Here is a 21,241-nt window from a genome sequence, read left to right as displayed (position 1 = left end):
CCAAGAACACACCAATTTAACATGGATAGCTAACAACAAAAGTTTACTAAGGCTTCTGCCATTTTATTAATAACTTCATTGGAGTTACAATAATTTTCACAAATATCCTTGCCACTGTGCTTCTTTTATTCGGAGTTACAATAATTCTCACAAATATCCTTGCCACTGTGCTTCTTTGATTCTTTCTTTTTAATTTTCTTTCTCTTCTTCCTTTTTTCTTTTTTTAATTTTGATCTCACTTATCTGAAAATAAATGTATTATGGTCAACTATGTGATGCACTTTCTTTAAATAAAATCAATAAAAGAAAAAAATAGCTATTAACTAATTAAATGAAATATTAAAATTCCTTTTTTAAGGACATGTTGAAATTACTTTTATACATATCTGGTACTTTATACAAGTTTTTCAAAGGAAATTAAACAGCCATTCATTCAAATTCTCTTTCAAAGTCAACATCTGATACTATCGTATTTTTATTTCATGTGCTGAATGATCACACACAAAGACAGGAAAGTCAACCTTGTATAAGCAACAACCTGAATGCAATCACTTTAGAAAGAAGAAATTAAGGGCCAAGAAAAAAGCTTGCAGGGTTGTATAACACGCTTAGCATACTCAAGTCCTGGGTTCTATCCTCAGCACTTCATGAGTCTCAAGCATGAAGTGGGAGAAGTCTCTTAAGTATGATTGGGTTTGCCCAAAAAAATGAAAATAAAGGAGGAATCAAATCAAATTGTATTGTTTCTTTTAGATATAAATTTTGAGTGGAGTTTTTAAAAAAGAATTGCAAGCTGAGTTATGTAATTATTATGCCTACATGAAAGTACATGAGTAAAGTTTTGTACTAATATTAAAAATGCAGAGTAAAGGTCTTACTCAGATTCTATAACTGCACTATTTCTAGTATATGAAACACCCTTGGATCCCCAGCAAAGCAAGTAGAGCAGGAGAGGGGAGGGAAAAATAGAAGTAGATGGTAGAAAACTATTTCTTAAACCATGTTCAGAAAGAAAATTATATATATAAAACTGATTCCATCAATTCATATTAAAATAGAAGCTGTCTTAATTAAGAGGAAATAAAATTACTATGTAACGGGCTTTCCTTACACAGAAAATGAAATTTTTTTAATTTCACTATGCATATATTTGGAAAATATAGCAATGCAAGCACAATTCCAATATGTTCATGCATACCCAAGAAATATTAATTACAACAATCTGAGTACAGCAAAAAATCTTTTAAGTTCTGTTTGACTGCCTGTTTTAAGACTGTAGGCAATCTGGGGTCACAGTAATAGCACAGTGGTAGGATGTTTGCCTTGCATGCAGTCAACCAAAGACAGACCTAGGTTTGATCCCCAGCATCAATTTCTGAAAGAAGATCTAGGCATAACACCTGAGTGCAGTGGGGGTAGCAAAAAAAAAAAAAAAAAAAAAAGACTGTAGACAATATGACCACAATAGGAGCCATTCTTAAAACACATTTCTAACATTCCTTCATATTTTAAGCAGTTAAAGGGAAAGTTTCCTTTTACGTTATCTTATAAATCCTTGAAATTATGAGGACTGAAAACTCATTGGCATCACTTTCAAAATATATCTGCAATCATATGACTTATTGTATCCTTCAGGGCTTTGCCAGTGGTCCTCAAACTATGGCCTGTGGGCCACATATTGTATTTGTATCTGTTTTGTTTCTTCATTGCAAAATAAGATATATGTAGTGTGCATAAGAATTTGTTCATAAGTTTTGTTTTTACTATAGTCAGACCCTCCAATGGTCTGAGGGACAGTGAACTGGCCCCCTTTTTAAAAAGTTTGAGGACCCCTGTAAGCCATGACCACCTCCCCCTTGGAGAACAGCAATTGTGTCCTAGTACTCCACTGAGTTCTAGTGTGAATACTTAACCAGCAACAGAATTTATCTGTATCTCCATTATACATATCTACTTAATTTTTCTATAGCATTATATATGCTATAATATACTTTATAATTTACTTGCATTAATAAATAATAAATATGCACTCAGGATTTGATAGCAGATACATTGTGTGTTCTTATTACACAAGCTTACCGTACCAGATAAAATAAGCAGTTCAATAATTTCTGCATCTCCAAGATAGGCAGCAGCATGTAGTGGAGTTCTCTTTTCATTGTCCTATGATAAGGAGGATAGGTGAGACATTAACTTTAAAACACTTTACGTGAATAAAACTTAAATAACCAATTTACTACTTCCACAGTTCTAGATTGCAAGTTCTATTCAACACTATATACATGTTAGCAAAAACAAGCAAAAGATAAAAACATAAATGCAAAATGATAAAAGTGTAGTTTCTTAGAACCTTTTTAAGTAAAATGACCATGCTGCTGACACAGGCACACTTCCTTTATCTATTTTCTTCAAATATTTCTACAGTTTTTAACTATTAATTTAATGAATTTAATGTTATCCAGAGTATACTTGTTAAAATCCTATGTAAGTATCCAGAATGTCAGAGCAAAAGTTTTTGAATATTTGACAATGTTCTAAACCAAACAAAAGTTTTCCTTAAATTTCCTGCCAGTTTTGAATTCTGTCCTAGAATAAATGGTTTCCTTTGTAAACAGCAAAAATATATTATTGTTCCCCAAAACTCCAGTCATACTCCTATGATCATTGCATTCATAATAGCCCAAATCTGTAAAAAAAAAAAAAAAAAAATTCAAGTGCCAAAGAACAAATGACCAGATAAAGAAACCATAGTATATAATCACAATAAAACATTATTTTGCCTTAACAAAAGATGAAATCATGTAATCTGCTACTAAATGGATGAATCTAGAAATACCTTGAGTGAAGTTGGTAAGATGGGGAGAGATAAAAGATATAAAGAAACACAGAAGAGGAACAAGAAAACAAATGCCCAAAGGCAGTAGAAATGAAGAATATGAGAACTGATCTTCAGTAGAAAGCTCAGGGGGAAAAGGGTGAGGTGGGGAAGGGCAGGGAAGAAAACATTACAACAATAAAAGAGGGAAGTGAATACTAGTGAAGGGAGGAAGAAGGGAGAGTACTGAAAGGTGGTTATGTGTTATGAGTCCAACCCCATCAGTAATACTACTGTAAGCCATAGTGTCAACTGATCAAAAATAACCTGTCATATAGGCAGGCTGGTAGTTGGGAGGGAAACTGGAAACACTGATGGAGTTAAGTGGACACGAGTGCAGGGATTAATGGTGGAACAATGCCATGCCTAAAATTCAATCATGTATAACTCTGTAATCCATGGTAACTAAATCAAATTTAAAAAAAAAACAAAACTAAATATATTCTTCCTGTATGGAAGAGAAGCCAACTACAAGTAACAAAAACCTTCCTCTTCATACAGTAATATATGCTTTTGTGACTGATTATTAGTTATTTTGCATTGTGCATTACCCCTTTTATCATTAGGAATAAAGCTGTAGTGGACTGCATACTACCCAGCAATATAATAGCCACCTAGCTTGACTTTGATTACCTGCAGAAACAGGTAATCACTTAGATGTCATCTTATAATAAAATCACATAGCAAGTACCATAGAACAAGCTTCTGAATTATCTGATAGAGCAGCGTTGCCCCCAATAACCTGGACCACTAAAATCCAGACTAAAAAGAGAAGTAACTTATTTAAATAATTATTTGGCTTTGGCATATTTCTTTAGTCCATTTAAAGTTTTCAACAGACTGAATAGACAAATCACAAAGAAATCAAAAAGCTAAAGGCAACTGAGAGAAAATATTTGCACAGCAGTCTGACAAGAGGTCAAAATTCATAAAATAGAGCTCACATAACTCAACAACAAAACAATTTTGGGCTAACAGACCTGAATAGACATTTTTCCAGATAGCCCAGGGATACGCAAAAATGTTCAACATCACTTCACTTATCATTCATTTGTTTTGTATTTACTATTTTTTTTATTATGGAAACATCGGCTTACATTAATATATATAATATATATTAGGTTTACACTTCCTTAAATGTGGGTTCTCAAATGCCATTCACCAGCTAAACACCAATGACCTTCCACCATAAGTATATTGGATCCTCTCATACATTGTTCCTAATCCACCCTCTCTCTTTTAACTTTAGTCTAAAGTCAGAATTCAAGGGTTTGTTTTGGTATGGTTATCAATTCCACTGCTTTGCTATTTGATATTTTATGTACAAATCATATTAAGGTATTTATATTTCTGACTTACTTTTCACAACGGCAATTCTCATAGGTTCCTTCCATGCGGTTACAAATGCAGTAGTTCATCTAGTTGTTTAACTATGGAACTATATGCCGTATCTTCTTTAACCATTCTTTATTAAGAGAAGCAAACTAAGACCACAATAAAATACCACCTTATACCCTAAGAAAGGTTTACATTAAAGAAATATTAGGGGATGGAACAACTGTACAGTAGGTATAGTACTTATTTGAATTGGTCGATGTGAGCTTGCTCCCCAACATCTCAAATAGTATCCTGAGTACCACTAGAAATATATTCCTATTCTTCACATGAGTGAAGAGACAGGAGTAACTGCTAGCACCACCAGGTGTGGCCCACAGGGCTGGAGTCATAGTACTGTGCTCGGGTTATATTCCCGACACCCCTATGGTCTCTGAGCTCCATTAGGAGCAATCCTGAGCATCAGGTGGCCCCCCCCACCCTGAAAAAAATTATAGATATAAGTATTGGCAAGGAAATATAGAAAAAGGGAATCCTGAGAGAGGCAGATAGTACAGGGAAGAGGGCAATTGCCTTGCATGCAGCTGAGCCAGGTTCAATCCCTTGCATCCTATATGGTCCTCCAAACCCACTCGGAGGAATCCAGGACCACTGCCAGCATGGCCCCAAAATGGAAGGAAGCAAGGAAAAAAGTGAGGGAGGGAGGAAATTCGAACTGGAAAATAAGAAGTTACACCTTTACTATTTGCAGCTGACATAATATACATTAAAAACCATAAAGATTCCACAAAAACCTTTTAGGAACAGTGAACCAATTCAGTATAAACTGGCAGGCTACAATAAAAACACACTATGCAAATAATTAGAAAGGAAAACAAAGCAAATAACCCAAAGCAAAATCAAAAAAGCAACCCATACCAACTTAAAATTGTGTCCAAAAAAAAAAGTGCCTGGGAATCAGCTTTAAAAAAGAGAAATATAGGGGGCCGGGCGGTGGCGCTAAAGGTAAGGTGCCTGCCCTGCCTGCGCTAGCCTTGGACGGACTGCGGTTCGATGCCCCGGTATCCCATATGGTCCCCCAAGCCAGGAGCAACTTCTGAGCGCATAGCCAGGAGTAACCCCTGAGTGTTACCGGGTGTGACCCAAAAACCAAAAAAAAAAAAAAAAAAAAAAAAAAGAGAGAGAGAGAAATACAGTAAAGCACCATTTAAAGAATTAGAAATAAAATAAATAGAAAATATTTCATAAACACAGGATCAGAAGGGCAAACTCTGGCAATCAGATACTCAGCACAATATAGATTAAGAGCAATCACTATAAAAATTCCAATGGAATTCTTCAATGACACAGGAATACTAGTAAAATCTGAGTGAAATCATAAAACAGACTAAGTAGCCAAAGCAATACTGAGAAAGAAAGTGGAAATTACAGTAAAAAAAATATTGTGGTATTGGAATATAAAGATTTTGTTCCAGAAAAAAACAGGCCTACAAAATAGAACTGAAAGCCTAATAAATTCTCAGATGCATGAAGGTTACTTTGTAACAATAACAACAATAACACAAAAAAACATACACAATAAAACTCATCTAAGTACATTCGTTTAAGGAAAATCTCTAATAAATGATAATGAGAAAATTGGTAAGTCATACAAAATAATGAAATTGGATCCCATTTCATTTCACTCAAATCTAATAGCCAAAAGTTAATTCAAAATGGGTTATGGGCCTTGAAATTAGACCTAAATTCAGAATATTCTTTTTTTTTTTTTTGGTTTTTGGGCCATGCCCGGCAATGCTCAGGGGTTACTTACTCCTGGCTGTCTGCTCCTGGCAGGCACGGGGGACCATATGGGACACCGGGATTCGAACCAACCACCTTTGGTCCTGGATCGGCTACTTGCAAGGCAAACGCCGCTGTGCTAACTCTCCAGGCCCCAGAATATTCTTTATCCAACTAACTTCAGAGATGTCTTCAATGATTAAATTCCATAAACAAAGTATGATTACATCAAGCTAAAATTTTCCTGCACTGCCAACAGAAATGCCAAAATGAAGATACCTGCTGAACCAAGGAAAGTATATGACAGAGGGCAAATAGCTAAGACATATATATGAACTTACAAAACTCAGTAATGACAAAATAAAATTGGGAGAAGTGATCGATGACCATACATTTTCTCAAAGACACACAGCCAAGAAGCCTGAGGAAAAAATGATCATAACCACTAAAGGGCAAATCAAAATGATGGTAAAAATATCACTCACACCTGCAAGAATAACCTCTATAACAAAGTCTGTAAATGATCAGTGTTAGCAAGAAGATTCATCAAAAAGTGCTGAAAAGGAGACCTCTATCATGAAGTCTATAAATGGTAAGTGCTGGCAAGTTTCCTTTTCACTAACCCTCTCTCACTATTGGTTGAAATATTACCTGAATAAACAACATGGGCTCTTCACAAAAATTAAAAAATTAAAAAGAGCTCCTGGGACTAGAGCAAGTAGGTAGGATGTTTGCCTTCTACATGGCTGACCCAAATTCGATCCCTGCCATCCCATATGGTCCCTGAGCCTGCCAGGAATGATTTCCGAATGCAGAACCAGGAGTAACCTGAGTGCTGCCGAGTGTGATCCCCTCATCCCAAAAAAGTTAAATAGAAATACTGGGGCCAGAGAAATAGTGCAGTGAATAGTTAACTTGCCATAGCTTAGATACTTGACCACAGAGTCAGGAGTACGTCCTGAGCACTGTCAGATATGGAACCTCTGACCCCCTGTCAAAAAAATAAAAGAGCTACCTTATGACCCAGTGATTCAACTTCTTGGCATGTAACCCAAGAACATTAAATAGTGAAAGTTTACATAAATATATACACATACATATATAAACAGTGCTATTTAAATAAGTAAGCTCTATAAACAACCCAAGTACACAATGACAGATAAGTGGATATAGAAGACATAATATATTCAGAACAAAATACTTCTCATCTCTAAGGATAAAATTTTGTCTTTTGCTACAATCTGAATGGAACCAAAGGGTATTACATAAAATTAAATAAGGAGGACAAATACTAGATGATCTCATCCATAATATAATACAGAAAGAAACAAAGAAAAGGCATAGCCAATGACCAAAATGAAAATAAGAGCCTTGGCAAAAAAAAGATTTCCTCAAGCCTGAGGGGTAGTGGAGAAAAGGATGAGGACATAAACATAATGGTGAAGGGTCTTTGGCACTTTGTTGGCAGTGGACAGACAATTAACTTTGTATATATCAAACCCAAAATATCAATAACATGTTACTTTAAGAATAAACTACAGGGGCCGGGCGGTGGCGCTGGAGGTAAGGTGCCTGCCTTACCTGCGCTAGCCTAGGAGACGGACCGCGGTTCGATCCCCCGGCGTCCCATATGGTCCCCCAAGCCAGGAGCGACTTCTGAGCGCATAGCCAGGAGTAACCCCTGAGCGTCACCGGGTGTGGCCCAAAAACCAAAAAAAAAAAAAAAAAAAAAAAAAGAATAAACTACAATAAAAAAAGAAGTATGAGACTAGAGAGGACAGGGCTTACGAAAGTATTTGTCTTGTATATCTGTATATGGCCCTGTATTCACCTCATAAGGCCCCAAAACATCAAGTGGTCACTTCTGAGCAGTGCCAGGAGTAAACCCTGAGCACCAGGGAGGACTACCTGGACCCCACCCATAAAGAAAAAGAATTATAATGCTAACTTATTCCCTAAAACTTTATAGTATTACAAAATAAAGATAACCCAATTAAAAATTAAAATAAAAATTTTAAGCTAGATAAAAATTAGCTTTGAAAAAAATTTAAATAAAAAAAATTACAATACTAGGGACCAGAGTGATATTACGGTGAGAAGGACATTTGCTTTGTACTCAGGCAACCAAAGTTCAGGCCCTAGTATCCCATATGGTCCCCTGAGCCTGTTAATAATAATTTCTGAGCACAAAACCAGGAATAACCCCTGAAAGCCACTGGATATGGCCCCAAAACCAACCAAACATCCAAAACAAAAAATACATAAAGAAAAACACTAATAATTTTCTGTCATTTTCTAGTTTGGAAATATCCAACTAGTTTCACGAAACCTTCTTCGTGGAAGATACCGGCTTCCATTATAATGACTACAATTTAGTCACAATACATAGAAAATACATACTTATTTAAGGATCTAATACTAATGAGCAAATTTTAAGTTGGAATCTTGATGCCCTAATGAGAAGTGATATTTCTATGCATGATAAAACTACAGGGAAATTCTCTTTTAGGATAGAAATTAAGTGAGTTTTTCCATCTCTTTACTTCATATTGCATAGAAATTAGATGAAGATTTTATCGTGAAGAGGTTCAGGAGCTGGGGCTGATGCTCAGTGGTTATGTACTTGCATTATGTGTGAGGTCCCGAGTTCATGAAATTCCAAGCATCATACGCTGCTAACCAATCCCCACTGCCACCAATAAAGCAGCCTGTCTTGTAAGCTCACAAACACCAACAGCTTGGTATACTGACAGACAGCAGAAGAAACATGTGGCCACGTGAAAGATTTGAAGATTAGAGCACTTCTTGTTAATTTACAAGAAAAGACAAGAACACTGAAGACTGGGGGTGGGTGAAATTCTGAAATCACAGTTTATAACTCGTGGTTATTATCGCAATAATAATGAAAACTAATCATCTGCATGTGTGATGAGTATGTGTATATGAATATTGAGTATTTCATCTAACAAGTAAAATCAACCTTATTTCAATAATTCCACAGGTTTTGAGAAAGACTGCAGTAATTTGAAAGACGCTTTACTTTGGCATAACCAATCCCAAAAGATGAAACAACCACCACGTCTCCCCAAATTCCAAAGCCTTCTGAATAACAAAATATACCTTAAAAAAAAAATACAGCTAAACTCAGTAACAAGTCAAATATCTATATTCTTAAAAAATATTTTTTATGATCCAGGTAAGATATGCTAATTCTTAAATAAATTTATTTTATAGAGGCTTATTTTAACCTAAGCTGTTCTAGCTGAAAAAAAAAAAAAAAACGAGAAACAGTCTTTTTAGATGAATCAATTACTCCTCATTTAATACAACTTTTTTTGTTGTTGTTTTTGGTTTTGGGGCCATACCCGGTGACACTCAGGGGTTACTCCTGGCTATGCGCTCAGAAATCGCTCCTGGCTTGGGGGACCATATGGATGCCAGGAATCAAACTAGGTCTGTCCTGGGTCAGCCACATGCAAGGCAAATAAATGCCCTACTGCTATGCTATCGCCCCGCCCCCATTTAATACAACTTTTAAAATATTTTATCAAGTCAAAAATATGGCACCAAGGGCCCGGAGAGATAGCACAGCGGCGTTTGCCTTGCAAGCAGCCAGTCCAGGACCAAAGGTGGTTGGTTCGAATCCCGGTGTCCCATATGGTCCCCCGCGCCTGCCAGGAGTTATTTCTGAGCAGACAGCCAGGAGTAACCCCTGAGCAACGCCGGGTGTGGCCCAAAATCCAAAAAAAAACAAAAAACAAAAACAAAAACAAAAAAAAAAAAATATGGCACCAAGAAAGACACGACTCATTTGCATTTGGCATCATAAAAGTAGAAATATATTTAAATCACATTTTAAAGGTAAAGTCTATAAAGCACAGATATAACTTTTAGGAGAAAGACATCTATTTTTGAGCATTAAAGCTTTATGGCATTATTTGGCAAAATAATAAATTCCAGAGGCTGTAGAGATAGCATGGAGGTAGGGTGTTTGCCTTGCATGCAGAAGGTCAGTGTTTCGAATCCCAGCATCCCATATGGCCCCCCCAAATCTGCCAGGAATGATTTCTGAGCATAGAGCCAGGAGTAGCCCCTGAGTGCTGCCGGGTTTGACCCAAAAATAAAAACAAAAACGAAACACACACACACAAAAAAAATCCAAATTACTGTCAAAACAAACATGAGTAAAATTCCAGTTTCTCCATATTTGTGGTCTTGGAAATGTTACCTCTTGCTGTAATGGAAATGCTAAACTATCAATAATTGCTATATGAGTTAAATAACATTTTAAAAGTTTAGGCTTTTCACTCCCCAAATCCTATTACTCTGAACAGAAACAAGAATTTTTATTTACAAAAATATGTCCCTCCAATAGAAAAGCCAAATCGTTTATGGTCAAAAAGGAGGATATTATTCAAGTCATTTTTAATTTTTACAGCACTCTAAATTTGGTGTGGGCAAACACACTAAAAGTCATAAATGTAATACTACATTCTTTATAACAAAAGAAAAGTCAGTCCTCAAGAAGTTAAAAGAATTTACTTTTGTGTTAGGTACATCTCAAAAAAATAATACAAAGCTCTTTATGTAAAATGTAATTGTATCGGGGCCGGAGAGATAGCATGGAGGTAAGGCGTTTGCCTTTCATGCAGGAGGTCATCGGTTTGAATCCCGGCGCCCCATATGGTCCCCCCCCCCCCCCCGTGCCTGCCAGGAGCAATTTCTGAGCCTGGAGCCAGGAATAACCCCTGAGCACTGCCGGGTGTGACCCAAAAACCACAAAAAAAAAAAAAATGTAATTGTATCATTCTGTTCTTAAACTTTTTTTTTGGGGGGGGGGCCATACCGGTGACACTTAGGAGTCACTCCTGGCTATGTGCTCAGAAATCGCTCCTGGCCTGGGGGACCATATAGGACGCCAGGGAGTCGAACTGCAGTCTGCCCTAGGCTACCTCAGGCAAGGCCTTACCACTCTGTGCTATCGCTCCGGCACCTGTTCTTAATTTTTTGACTGTTTTATTTCTACAATAGATAATTTGCCTCTTAGACCAAAGATTATAAATGCATGAAAATTTAGATTAAAGTTTTATTAAAAATCAATTAAGTATAGGGACCAGAGTGGTATCACAGCCATAGGGCATTTGCCTTGCAATGACTAACCCAGGATGGACCCGGATCAAGCCCCAGCATCCCAAATGGTCCCCCGAGCCTGCCAGGAATGATTCCTGAATACAGAGCCAGGAGTAACCCCTGAGCACTACCAGATGTGACCCAAACACAAACATACAAAAAAAAAAAAAAAAATCAAGTATAGTCTAAGAAAAATGCCATCTAGTGTTCCAAAGTATTCAAAAGTTCAAAATATGACTGGTGGAACTAATCAAAAACTAATACAATGTTTACTCAACACTATAAATTTAAATTCCTATAGGTATTCTGAAAATTTATAAAGTCATTAAAAATATTCACATTTGGGGAGGCCAGAGCAGGTAGGGTGCTTGTTTTACATGCAGCCAAACTGGGTTTAATCCCCGTCATCCCATATGGTGCCTCAAGCCCTGCCAGAAATGATCCCTGAATAAAGAACCAGAAATAAGTAAATCCTGAGCACAGGGAATGTGGCCCCAAAATAAAACAAATTGAAAACTCTTAATGTTTCAAAATATCTAATGTTATTCTCAAAATTAAATTTAATAAAATTATTGTCACACTGATTTAAAGTTAGCAATAGGAGAGTGCACATTTAGTTGGCAGGAACTCCAGGTTCTCTCCCTGGCAATGTATGGTCCCCTAAGCAATACAGGAACAACCCTGAACAGAGAGCCAGGAGTAGCTGCTTAGCTTCAGGGAAAGTGCCTCCTTCCACTCAAACTAAAAAGCCTAAAAGCATCGTATTATCTGTATGATCTTATATGACAAATATAAGGTTTTGTTTGATTGGTTTGTGGGCATACTTGGCAGTGCTCAGGGCTTATTTCTTGCTTAAGAATCACTCCTGGATGGGAGATAGCACAGCAGTAGGGCATTTGCCTTGCATGCAGAAGAACAGTGGTTCAAATCCTGGCATCCCATATGGTTCCCTGAGCCTGCCAGGGGCGATTTCTGAGCCTAGAGCCAGGAGTAACCCCTGAGCGTTGCCAGATGTGACCCAAAAACCAAAAAACAAAAAAAGGTCAAAAATAAGTATTTTATAATCTAATCTATATATGGAATCTAAAAAGTAAAAACAATGCAGAAAATGCATCTGCACTCCTATGTCCATTGCGACACTATCACAATAGACAGAATTTGGAAATATCCCAAATACCCAAGAACAAATGAGCGGATAAAGAAACTATGGTATGTCTACACAATGGAATACTATAAAGCTATTCGGAAAAATAAAGCAATGAAATTTACTTATACATGAATAGACATGAAGAATACCAGGCTGACAGAAATGAGGGAAGGGCAATAATAGAATGATCACATTCAAATGTGAGAATTTAAAAACAAATGAAAATAATACTATATAAAAGAAATGTGGGTAAGGGGATTCCAGTTAGAAGACAATAATATGACAATAATAGTTGGAAATTGGGGCCAGAGTGGTGATGCAACAGTAGGTTGTTTGCCTTGCACGCAGCTGACCTAGGATGGACCACAGTTTGATTCCCCAGCATCCGATATGGTTCCCCAAGGCAGGAGCAATTTCTGAACGCAGAGCCAGGAGTAACCCCTGAGGATCTACCAGGTGTGGGCCAAGGAAGGGAGGGAGGAAGGAAGGAAGGAAGGGAGGGAGGGAGGGAGGGAGGGAGGGAGGGAGGAGGGAGGGAGGGAGGGAGGGAAGGAGGGAGGGAGGGGAAGGAGGGAGGGAGGGGAAGGAGGGAGGGAGGGAGGGGAAGGAGGGAGGGAGGGAGAGAAAGAAAAAGGAAGGAAGGAAGGAAGGAAGGAAGGAAGGAAGGAAGGAAGGAAGGAAGGAAGGAAGGAAGGAAGGAAGAAGGAAGGAGGAAGGAAGGAAGGAAGGAAGGAAGGAAGGAAGGAAGGAAGGAGGAAGGAAGAAGAAGAAAGAAAGAAAGAAAGAAAGAAAGAAGAAAGAAAGAAAGAAAGAAAGAAAGAAAGAAAGAAAGAAAGAAAGAAAGAAAGAAAGAAAGAAAGAAAGAAAGAAAGAAAGAAAGAAAGAAAGAAAAGGAAAGAAGGAAGGAAGGAAGGAAAAAAGAAAGAAAAGAAAAGAAAAGAAAAGAAAAGAAAAGAAAAGAAAAGAAAAGAAAAGAAAAGTTGGAAATTATCACACTGGACAAAATCTAGATTTCAGAAACAGCACTGTAAATTATAGTGCCTAAAAGGAAAAGGGGGGTTGTCTGTTATAAAAGCAAGCAGAAAGAGGGGAGAAATGAACAGGAAGGAAATGGGAGAAATTAGTAGCAAGAAATGAACACTGGTGATGGGATGAGTGCTGGAACACTACATAACTTAGACTCAACCATCAAGTTTTAAGCTCTGTATCTTTAATTAGAAAAATTTGCAAAATAACATAAAAATGTAAAAAACCCATACCAACCACCTAAATAAAAAGAACAGATTCATTATCTTCAGAGGGAGGAGTTGTGGGACAAGGTAGGCAAAGCAGGTAAAGAAGATGATCAAGGGGCCTGAGCAATAGCGCAGCGGTAGGGCGTTTGCCTTGCATGAGGCTGACCTAGGATGGACCTGGTTTGATCCCTCCTCCCCCCAAACCCCAGACAGGAGGGAAGTTCTGAGCGAATAGCCAGGAATAACCCCTGAGTGTCACTGGGTGTGGCCCAAAAACCAAAAAAAAAAAAAAAAAAAAAAAAAAAAGGATTATGATCAAAAGGCATAAACTTCAAGTTGGAAAATTACAAGCTATAAAAGAAAAAGGTCTGGGTATATAATGCCCTGAAGAATAGAGGCTATAATTAATACCATATATAACATATTTAAAAGTTAAGAAAGTTTTCATCACACAAAACATTTCTAACTTTGTATGGTGACAGATGTCAATTAGATTTACTGCAATCAATTCAGAACATAAGAAAATATCAAATATCTATGCTGTACAACTAAATTAATTATGCATATTTAACTGTGCCACATTATTTCTGTTTTGTTTTTGTTTGTTTTTTGTTTTGGGCCAAACCCATTGATGCTCAGGGGTTATTCCTGGCTATTTGCTCAGAAATCACTCCTGGCTTGGGGGAACATATGAGACACAGGGGAATTGAACCAAGGTCTGTCCTAGGTCAGCCACATGCAAGGCAAACACCCTAACACTGTGCCACCACTCCAACCCCAACTGTGCCACAATTTAAAAAAAAAAAAATGAAAATAGTTGTTAAAAGACAGAAACATGGGGCCGGTGCGATAGCACAGTCATAGGGCTTTTTTTTTTTTTTTGCCTTGCACACGGCTGCCCAGGAGAGATCTGGGTTCGATCCCCAGAGTCCTATATGGTCTCCGAAGCCAGGAGCAATTTCTGAGTGCATGGCCAGGAGTAACCCCTTAGCGTCATTGGGTATGGCCTAAAACCAAAACAAACAAACAAAAAACAAAAAAAAAATTCCCAAAAACATGAAATAAGGGCTGGGGAAGACAGCTTGCTTTGCTGGAGCCTTGCAATGTGCAAGATAGTCTTATACATATAGGTTCCATTATCAGTACCACATGGTTCCCCTGAGGACTATCAGACGTAAGCCCCAAGCAACCAAGCGAGTAGTAGCCCCTACCTACTACCTAAGTCTGGTTTCCCCCCTTAAAAAAAAATAAAACTAAAGAAATAAATAATAACAAAGATATCCAAAGACATGACAGTTAAAAATAAGAAGAGGAACTTACAAGCAAAAAAATGTAGAAGCTAAACCCCTTAATGAGAGGTGTGGAGGGAAGGCTGGAGATTTATACACTAGTTAAATGTAAACAAAACCCAAGGACATCACAGAAAGATAAGCTGGTGTTCAAAGTAATTCCCAATGTTTTAAAATTTAGGATAATTTGAGAATATAAAGAAAAGCAATCTTGGCTACAAGACTTTGTAATGAAGAGCAATTATTCATGATTAGTATATAATCCAAACTTCTAGCTATCATGAGTACTGCAAAGCAAGTATTTTAAACCTAAAAACTAGAATTAAACTTCTCAGAAGTCAGATTCTATGATCATTTTCTGTCCTAAGAAAAGCAGACTTGCCCAGGACACCCCCAATTAGAAAAAGAGATCAGAAATTCTATGTCAATAAGATCTCAGAGCCCAGAGATGGTTCTTTAAAGTGACTTTAAGAACTTGCCCGGTAAATATGGAATCAAAAATTCAATCACCAGTCCCTTTATTTATCTTGAATTAGTTATACACTGCTGATAAATATAAACTTAGAAGTAAACCATTCTAGAAGGTTTTAAATATATATAATGATAGTGTTTTGATGACTACTCAATGTCAGATCATTTTATTGAAAGGCAATTTAAATTTTTAATGGGGTGGGGCCAGAGAAATAGCATAGCAGTAGGGCACTTGCCTTGCATGTAGCCAACCCGGTTCAGACCCAGGTTCAATTCCTGACATCCCAAATGGTCCTCCAAGTCTAACAGGGGCAATTTCTGAGCAGAGTCAGGAGTAACCCCTGAGTGCTGCCAGGTGTGGCCCAAAAACTCAAAAACTTATTTTTTTTTATTTATTTTTTTTTATTTTTATTTTCTTATTTATTTATTTTATTTTCTTTAATGGGATAAATACTTTGTATGAAAAATAGATATGACCATCAATAGTCACAATAAAATGGCAATAAAAATGGAGGAAAGATGAGAATCTGACATAATTTCTTTTTTTTTTTTTTTTTGCTTTTTTTTGGACCACACCTGGTGATGCTCAGGGGTTACTCCTGGCTATCTGCTCAGAAATAGCTCCTGGCAGGCACGGGGGACCATATGGGACACTGGGATTTGAACCAACCACCTTAGGTCCTGGATTGGCTGCTTGCAAGGCAAACACCGCTGTGCTATCTTTCCGGGCCCATGAATCTGACATAATTTCAACATGCTGTACAATCATCTTCAGGTCATCTGTTTTGGTGTTGCTAACAGCAACTTTACTAATCATGACCACAATCACATCCAACTCCATAATACAAAAGGCTGAATTATCTATGAAAAATATACTGAGAACTTTTGTTTCCAATTAAAAATATACACATTAATGAATTTGACCTTATGTGTATTACATATTGTCAGCATCAACTTAATGCATGTAAAGAAAAAACACTATTGGTCACTGGAGACACAAATTCCCACATACACAGCTCTTTCTAAAACTGTTTCTAATGTCAGTTGTGAATTTTAAATCCTATATATCTTTAAATTTGAAAAACTTTTTTTAGAAAAAGTTCTTTCTTACTGATAGTTCACAGACCCAGTCTGTGTGTACAATTCTTAGTGTGGTTATAAAAAGCAAATCTGATCTCAGAAACAAGTTAGATATAAGCTTAATAGAAGTTCATATCTTTTTTTATATCTTTTTTCCCCCAAATTTCACAAATAAACTTTGAGCTGAAAGTACAGCAGGTAGGGCACTTATTTTGCACATGGTTGACCTGGATTCAATCCTCAATCCTGGTACCCCAAATGGTTCCCTGAGTACTTCTAGGAGTGATCCCTTAGTGCAGAGCCAAGGGTTAGACTTGAGAACCACGAAGTGTGACTGCCCCCACAAATTAAACAGACACCAAATATAAAAATAAACCCTTATTTAAAACATACTCCATACAGTGAAGGTTCATGATTTCGGCAACTTACTTTCAAATGAAATTCAACAAAAAAACCCCAAGTATTTAAATATTATGTAAATCAATATAAATTATGCACAAATATGAGACTTTAGAATTCAAAGGCAAAATACCAATGCTGAATATAAATGAACTGTATATTGAATATGGCTGTGCTCAGAGTAATTTCAAAGCAAAAGGTAGGGAAACTAAAGGACCCTCACTTAGTACTTTTGTTGTTTTAGCTATGCTCCCAAACAGAGGTCTATAGTTCCTTTCTGCAACATAATCTTTGCTCAAAACAATTTTAGGGAATTATGTTGTCCCCTTTTGGGGGTTGGGAGGGGTTGGGCCACATGGGGCAGCACTCAGAGGTTACTCCTAGCTCTATGCTCAGAAATCTCTCCTGGCAGGCTCAGAAATCTCTCCTGGCAGGCTCAGAGAACCATAAGGAATGATGGGGATTAAACCCAGATCAGCCGCATGCAAGGCAAATGCCCTCAACCATATTATCTTTTAAACAGAAAAAATATGAAAACTTTTTTTAGAGTGAATTAACTTTTACCTGAAAGTTAACATCTTCTTTCTTAAATATCAGTGCTCGAACTTCATCAGGATCTCCATTAAATATAGCTTGCACCAATGATGGCTGGAATACAAAAGTGACATAAAAACATTAATATTATCACTAACTACATTTCAATCCAACTTTCAAATATAAAATTTTTATTTCCTATAGTAAGAATAATCACTTAGTTTTTAACATTAAACCAAAGTTTCATAATGTCAGGCTGTAGGACAGCACTGGATTCCTCCTCTGGAAAACAAAACTAAGCTTTAATAAAAATACAACTTAGAGAATTATATAGAGATGGTAAAAATAAAGCCTTCCAGATACAACTGTGAATCTCAAATTGTGACATAGTTTGTCAAATAAGCAGTTTCTCAGTTTGAGCCAAGACCCATGAAGGTAGAATACTAGAAAAGTTCTTTGGGGCACCAAAATAACTTGCACTTAGCATTAGTATATAAAAGCATAAAATTTTAAATCCAAAGACGATTCAGCTACTGATAAACTCATTACTACTCAAAGACCCCTCGCCCCAAAAAACCTAAACAGGCAAACACATGTATTTCTAAATATAACAGTTTCTTAATACACAATGTGGCCTCTATTAAGTAAGTTTCATAAGAAACCAATCAACAATAGCATTAATGGGGCTAAGGACAGAATATGAGTTTTTCCATTAACTAAAGAAATTAACTACAGAAAAGGCTCTGCCTTAGTGCTGCAAGCAGTAGTCAATTTTTCCTAAAATTATTTTTCCCTCCCTCCCTCTCTCCCCTAAAATTATTTTTATATCAGTTTCTTTCACCACAAAATCATAAGAGAATGCCAGCTGCCATAACTGTTATTTTCAAATTTTTTAATCTTTTTAAAAGAATCTAGGAAATAAAATTTAGAAGTGTGCATTTTAAATGCTAACTATACTTACTGCACAGTAGCCACACACCAATGATATTGTTTTAATTTAGGTTTTTAATGAAGCCAGTGAAAACTTAGTCACTCCTAAAAAAATAAAATTTTACCCTACAAGTTCAGTAGAATACAGTAATAAACTCTCATATCTTACCAATACATTTCCAGGAGGTGGAGAATATAGGGATTTATTTTCCTGTGGCAATTTAGAAATGAATGCAGGAGGTTCATCTTCTACCTCCTCCAAAACAACAATACATACTCGACTCATTCGCTCTCTTAAAATAATATATTCCAAGCTATGTGATAAAAGTCACAGTTGGAAGAGCAAAAGTAGTTTGTCCTCCTCTTCTGGATAACACTTAGAATCATTCTCTGAACATTACAGCCGATATTTTTAAGTTAATAAGTAGTATCATAAAGACTGAAGTTTAAAATTATAACCACATGACTTACAAATTCCTAAAAATCTATCATTTTCTGTTGGATTACTTAAAATCTCCCAACATTATAACAAGTAATATTGCATCCAGTACAAGCTCTTTTAAAAATATTTCCCTACCAAAATATTGCTGTTTCACAGAAATTGACTTGCATAAAAGATCACCGTTTTTGATGACAACACTACACTATGCAGAATGAAATGAGAAACTGCTGTGACAGAGATGATTACAGCTATACCCACACTCTTGCCTGCAAGGTCATATAGTTAACCAGTAACTGGCTTGCTTAGAGCTGGAAATAAAAAAATAAAACCTCACTATTCTGTTTCCACGTCTAATTTGTCTTCATTTCTTCAGCTTCAATGGTTTACTGCAGATACTATCAGGAAAAAAGCATCTAGAGTCCAGCACAAATTCTTAAAATGAAGCTCAGAGGTTGACAATTCTCTCTGTGTTTCAGGGAAAAAAAACCCCAACTCTGCATTAATAGCAAAGCTGCAGTACATTTACATGTGATGAGTCAGACCACAAAGACAATAGGACTCTTGGTACTAAAATACAGCCTGATTAATCCAGATATCCCATACGAGAAAAAAAAAAAAAAACACACAGATTGCTTTATTCCCATCGATAGCATAAGCAAGGCAGAGCTTTCATTCTTTCTCCATCAGGCAGTTGTCTGTGGCTGCTCCGGCAAAAGGGCACAGGCACCAGTCAGAAATGGTGCTAGCTGAGAATCCTAATAGAACAGGCAGGCTGCGAAGGAATTAGAACGTATTTGAGCTCAAGTTACTGCTTCAGGCTTTTCATTTAAAAAGAGCAAGAAAGCCCCAGTAGTTTATCATTCCAATGTTTCCTTTGATCTCCACATGAATACAGCTTCCATTAAATAAAGTCTTCATTCAGAAGGGAAAAAAAACAGCAGACTGTGCATCTTCTTTGAGCCAACTACTTTATTCAATATCTGCCTCTGTGCCAATAGTTTCCTTCCACTGTGAAAACCACTACACTTATCCTTCTCAGAAGATTTCAGATGCTTTCCTGTTCCTCAGATGATCTTGCGTTATTCTGCAACTGGCACCTCCAAATGAGTAGGTCCTTAAAAATATGTGTAGAACCTCAGGATCAGCCACGCTGAGCTGAAGCACTTCACCGGAGTAACAGTCTGACTAGCAAAGACTGCAGAACCGCAGGATGAAATGCCTAGTAATGCTCACATGTTACACTTACCAGAGATCTGGGCTACCGCTCAGGATGTAACTTCCTCTAAGCTGGCGGGCGGAAAAAGAAAAAAAAAACCATTTGGACACCCTTCACAATTAGAAGGTTTGTGCCAGTTCTGTGACTAATTCAGATTGAACTGAAAATTTTATAACTAAAAAAATGAGTGTGCTTTTAACATTTTCCACTAAAAGCCACAAGGAAATCTGGTGTACTGCCTCTGCTGACTAACACTGGTTTTAGCAAGTAAACAATTCCAAACAGCTTAACTGCTTTCGTGTTACAATATAGCAAATGTTTAACCCTATAAAAACAGCTGCAAAATTATGTCTGAAGTGAAAGCATCATAATAGAATCAGATGAAGGCAAAATAGTTTATGAAAATATAAAAATCAAGAACCCAAGTCTTTATTCTTTTTATTTTTAAAACTATTCAAAAATCTACCAGGACAGGTAGGTGTCCTTTTCAAGAAAACCAAAGTTTAAATAAAAGAAAAGATTTATGATTTGCCAACCTCTAAGTTAGTGTTTAATCAAGTCATACTGCTTAAAGGAAAAAGTTTAAAATTCAGTATAGGAGCCAGAACAACAGCACAGCAAGTTGGGCATTTGCCTCGCACTCAGCACACAGAGGTTCAATTCCCAGTACCCCAAATGGTCCCCTGAGCCCTGACAGGAGTAATTCTGAGTGCAGAACCAAGAGCAACCCCTGAGAACTGCTAGGTATGGTCCAAAAATAAAAATAAATAAACTAATTAAATAAAATTCACAGTGTAGAAATCCAAATTCTAAAGTGCCATGGATCATTTAAAATTTCACTATAGAACTAAAGTTATTCTGCTTTCCTTTCTAAAAATAGAATGAAACCGCAAATTTGTAATATGACCACATAAAACAACTGTTGAAAATCCTTGTTACGGAAGACAGGGATGTGGTTCACTGGTAGAACACTTGCCTTGCATGTGTGAGGCCCTAGGTCAATTCTTACAATCCTTTCTTTGATCACTTATTGAAAAGTGACCACCAAGCACAGAACTAGAAGCCAAGTATCATAGCAGGTATGGCCCAAATATCAATAAATAAAGTCCTTATTACTCAATAATCTATACTACCAAAAAATACATTGGTTAGCAAAAATAAAGGGGGGGGGCAAAGAATCTCACCAAAGAAATTATAACTCCAGGATCAGGGAGATAATACACTATTTAGGGAACAAGTTTTACACACATGGAATCTCGTTTAATCCAGACACGTGGCCTCCCAAGCACAACCAGGACAGCCCTGATGCTCCCTAAAAGCCAGGACCTAAGCATTCAATTGTGGTCCCCATAACACCACTTACAATGCCCAATATA

At 36.9% G+C, this 21,241-nt stretch overlaps 1 protein-coding gene across 2 annotated transcripts in view; it reads right to left on the bottom strand.

The window, feature by feature from the left end:
- ANKRD28 (ankyrin repeat domain 28) overlaps positions 1-21,241 on the bottom strand; it is a 135,854-nt gene that overhangs the window by 72,151 nt on the left and 42,462 nt on the right. Inside the window, exons 1-3 of one of the 2 annotated variants that reach the window (XM_049766130.1) lie at positions 18,377-18,508; positions 17,308-17,391; positions 2,085-2,163 (exon numbers count right to left, since the gene is read on the bottom strand). In XM_049766130.1, coding sequence (XP_049622087.1) covers positions 2,085-2,163; positions 17,308-17,391; positions 18,377-18,493 — 280 coding nt within the window. In that variant the 5' untranslated portion in view covers positions 18,494-18,508. Of the gene's footprint in view, positions 1-2,084; positions 2,164-17,307; positions 17,392-18,376; positions 18,509-21,241 lie in introns of those variants that run through there. The other variant, XM_049766131.1, reaches the window with a different exon arrangement.

The sequence above is a fragment of the Suncus etruscus genome, chromosome 20 (assembly GCF_024139225.1).
Source record: "Suncus etruscus isolate mSunEtr1 chromosome 20, mSunEtr1.pri.cur, whole genome shotgun sequence".
NCBI lineage: Eukaryota > Metazoa > Chordata > Mammalia > Eulipotyphla > Soricidae > Suncus > Suncus etruscus.
The sequence above is the reverse complement of the archived record's forward strand: the minus strand, read 5'-3'. Positions and strand labels throughout refer to the sequence as shown.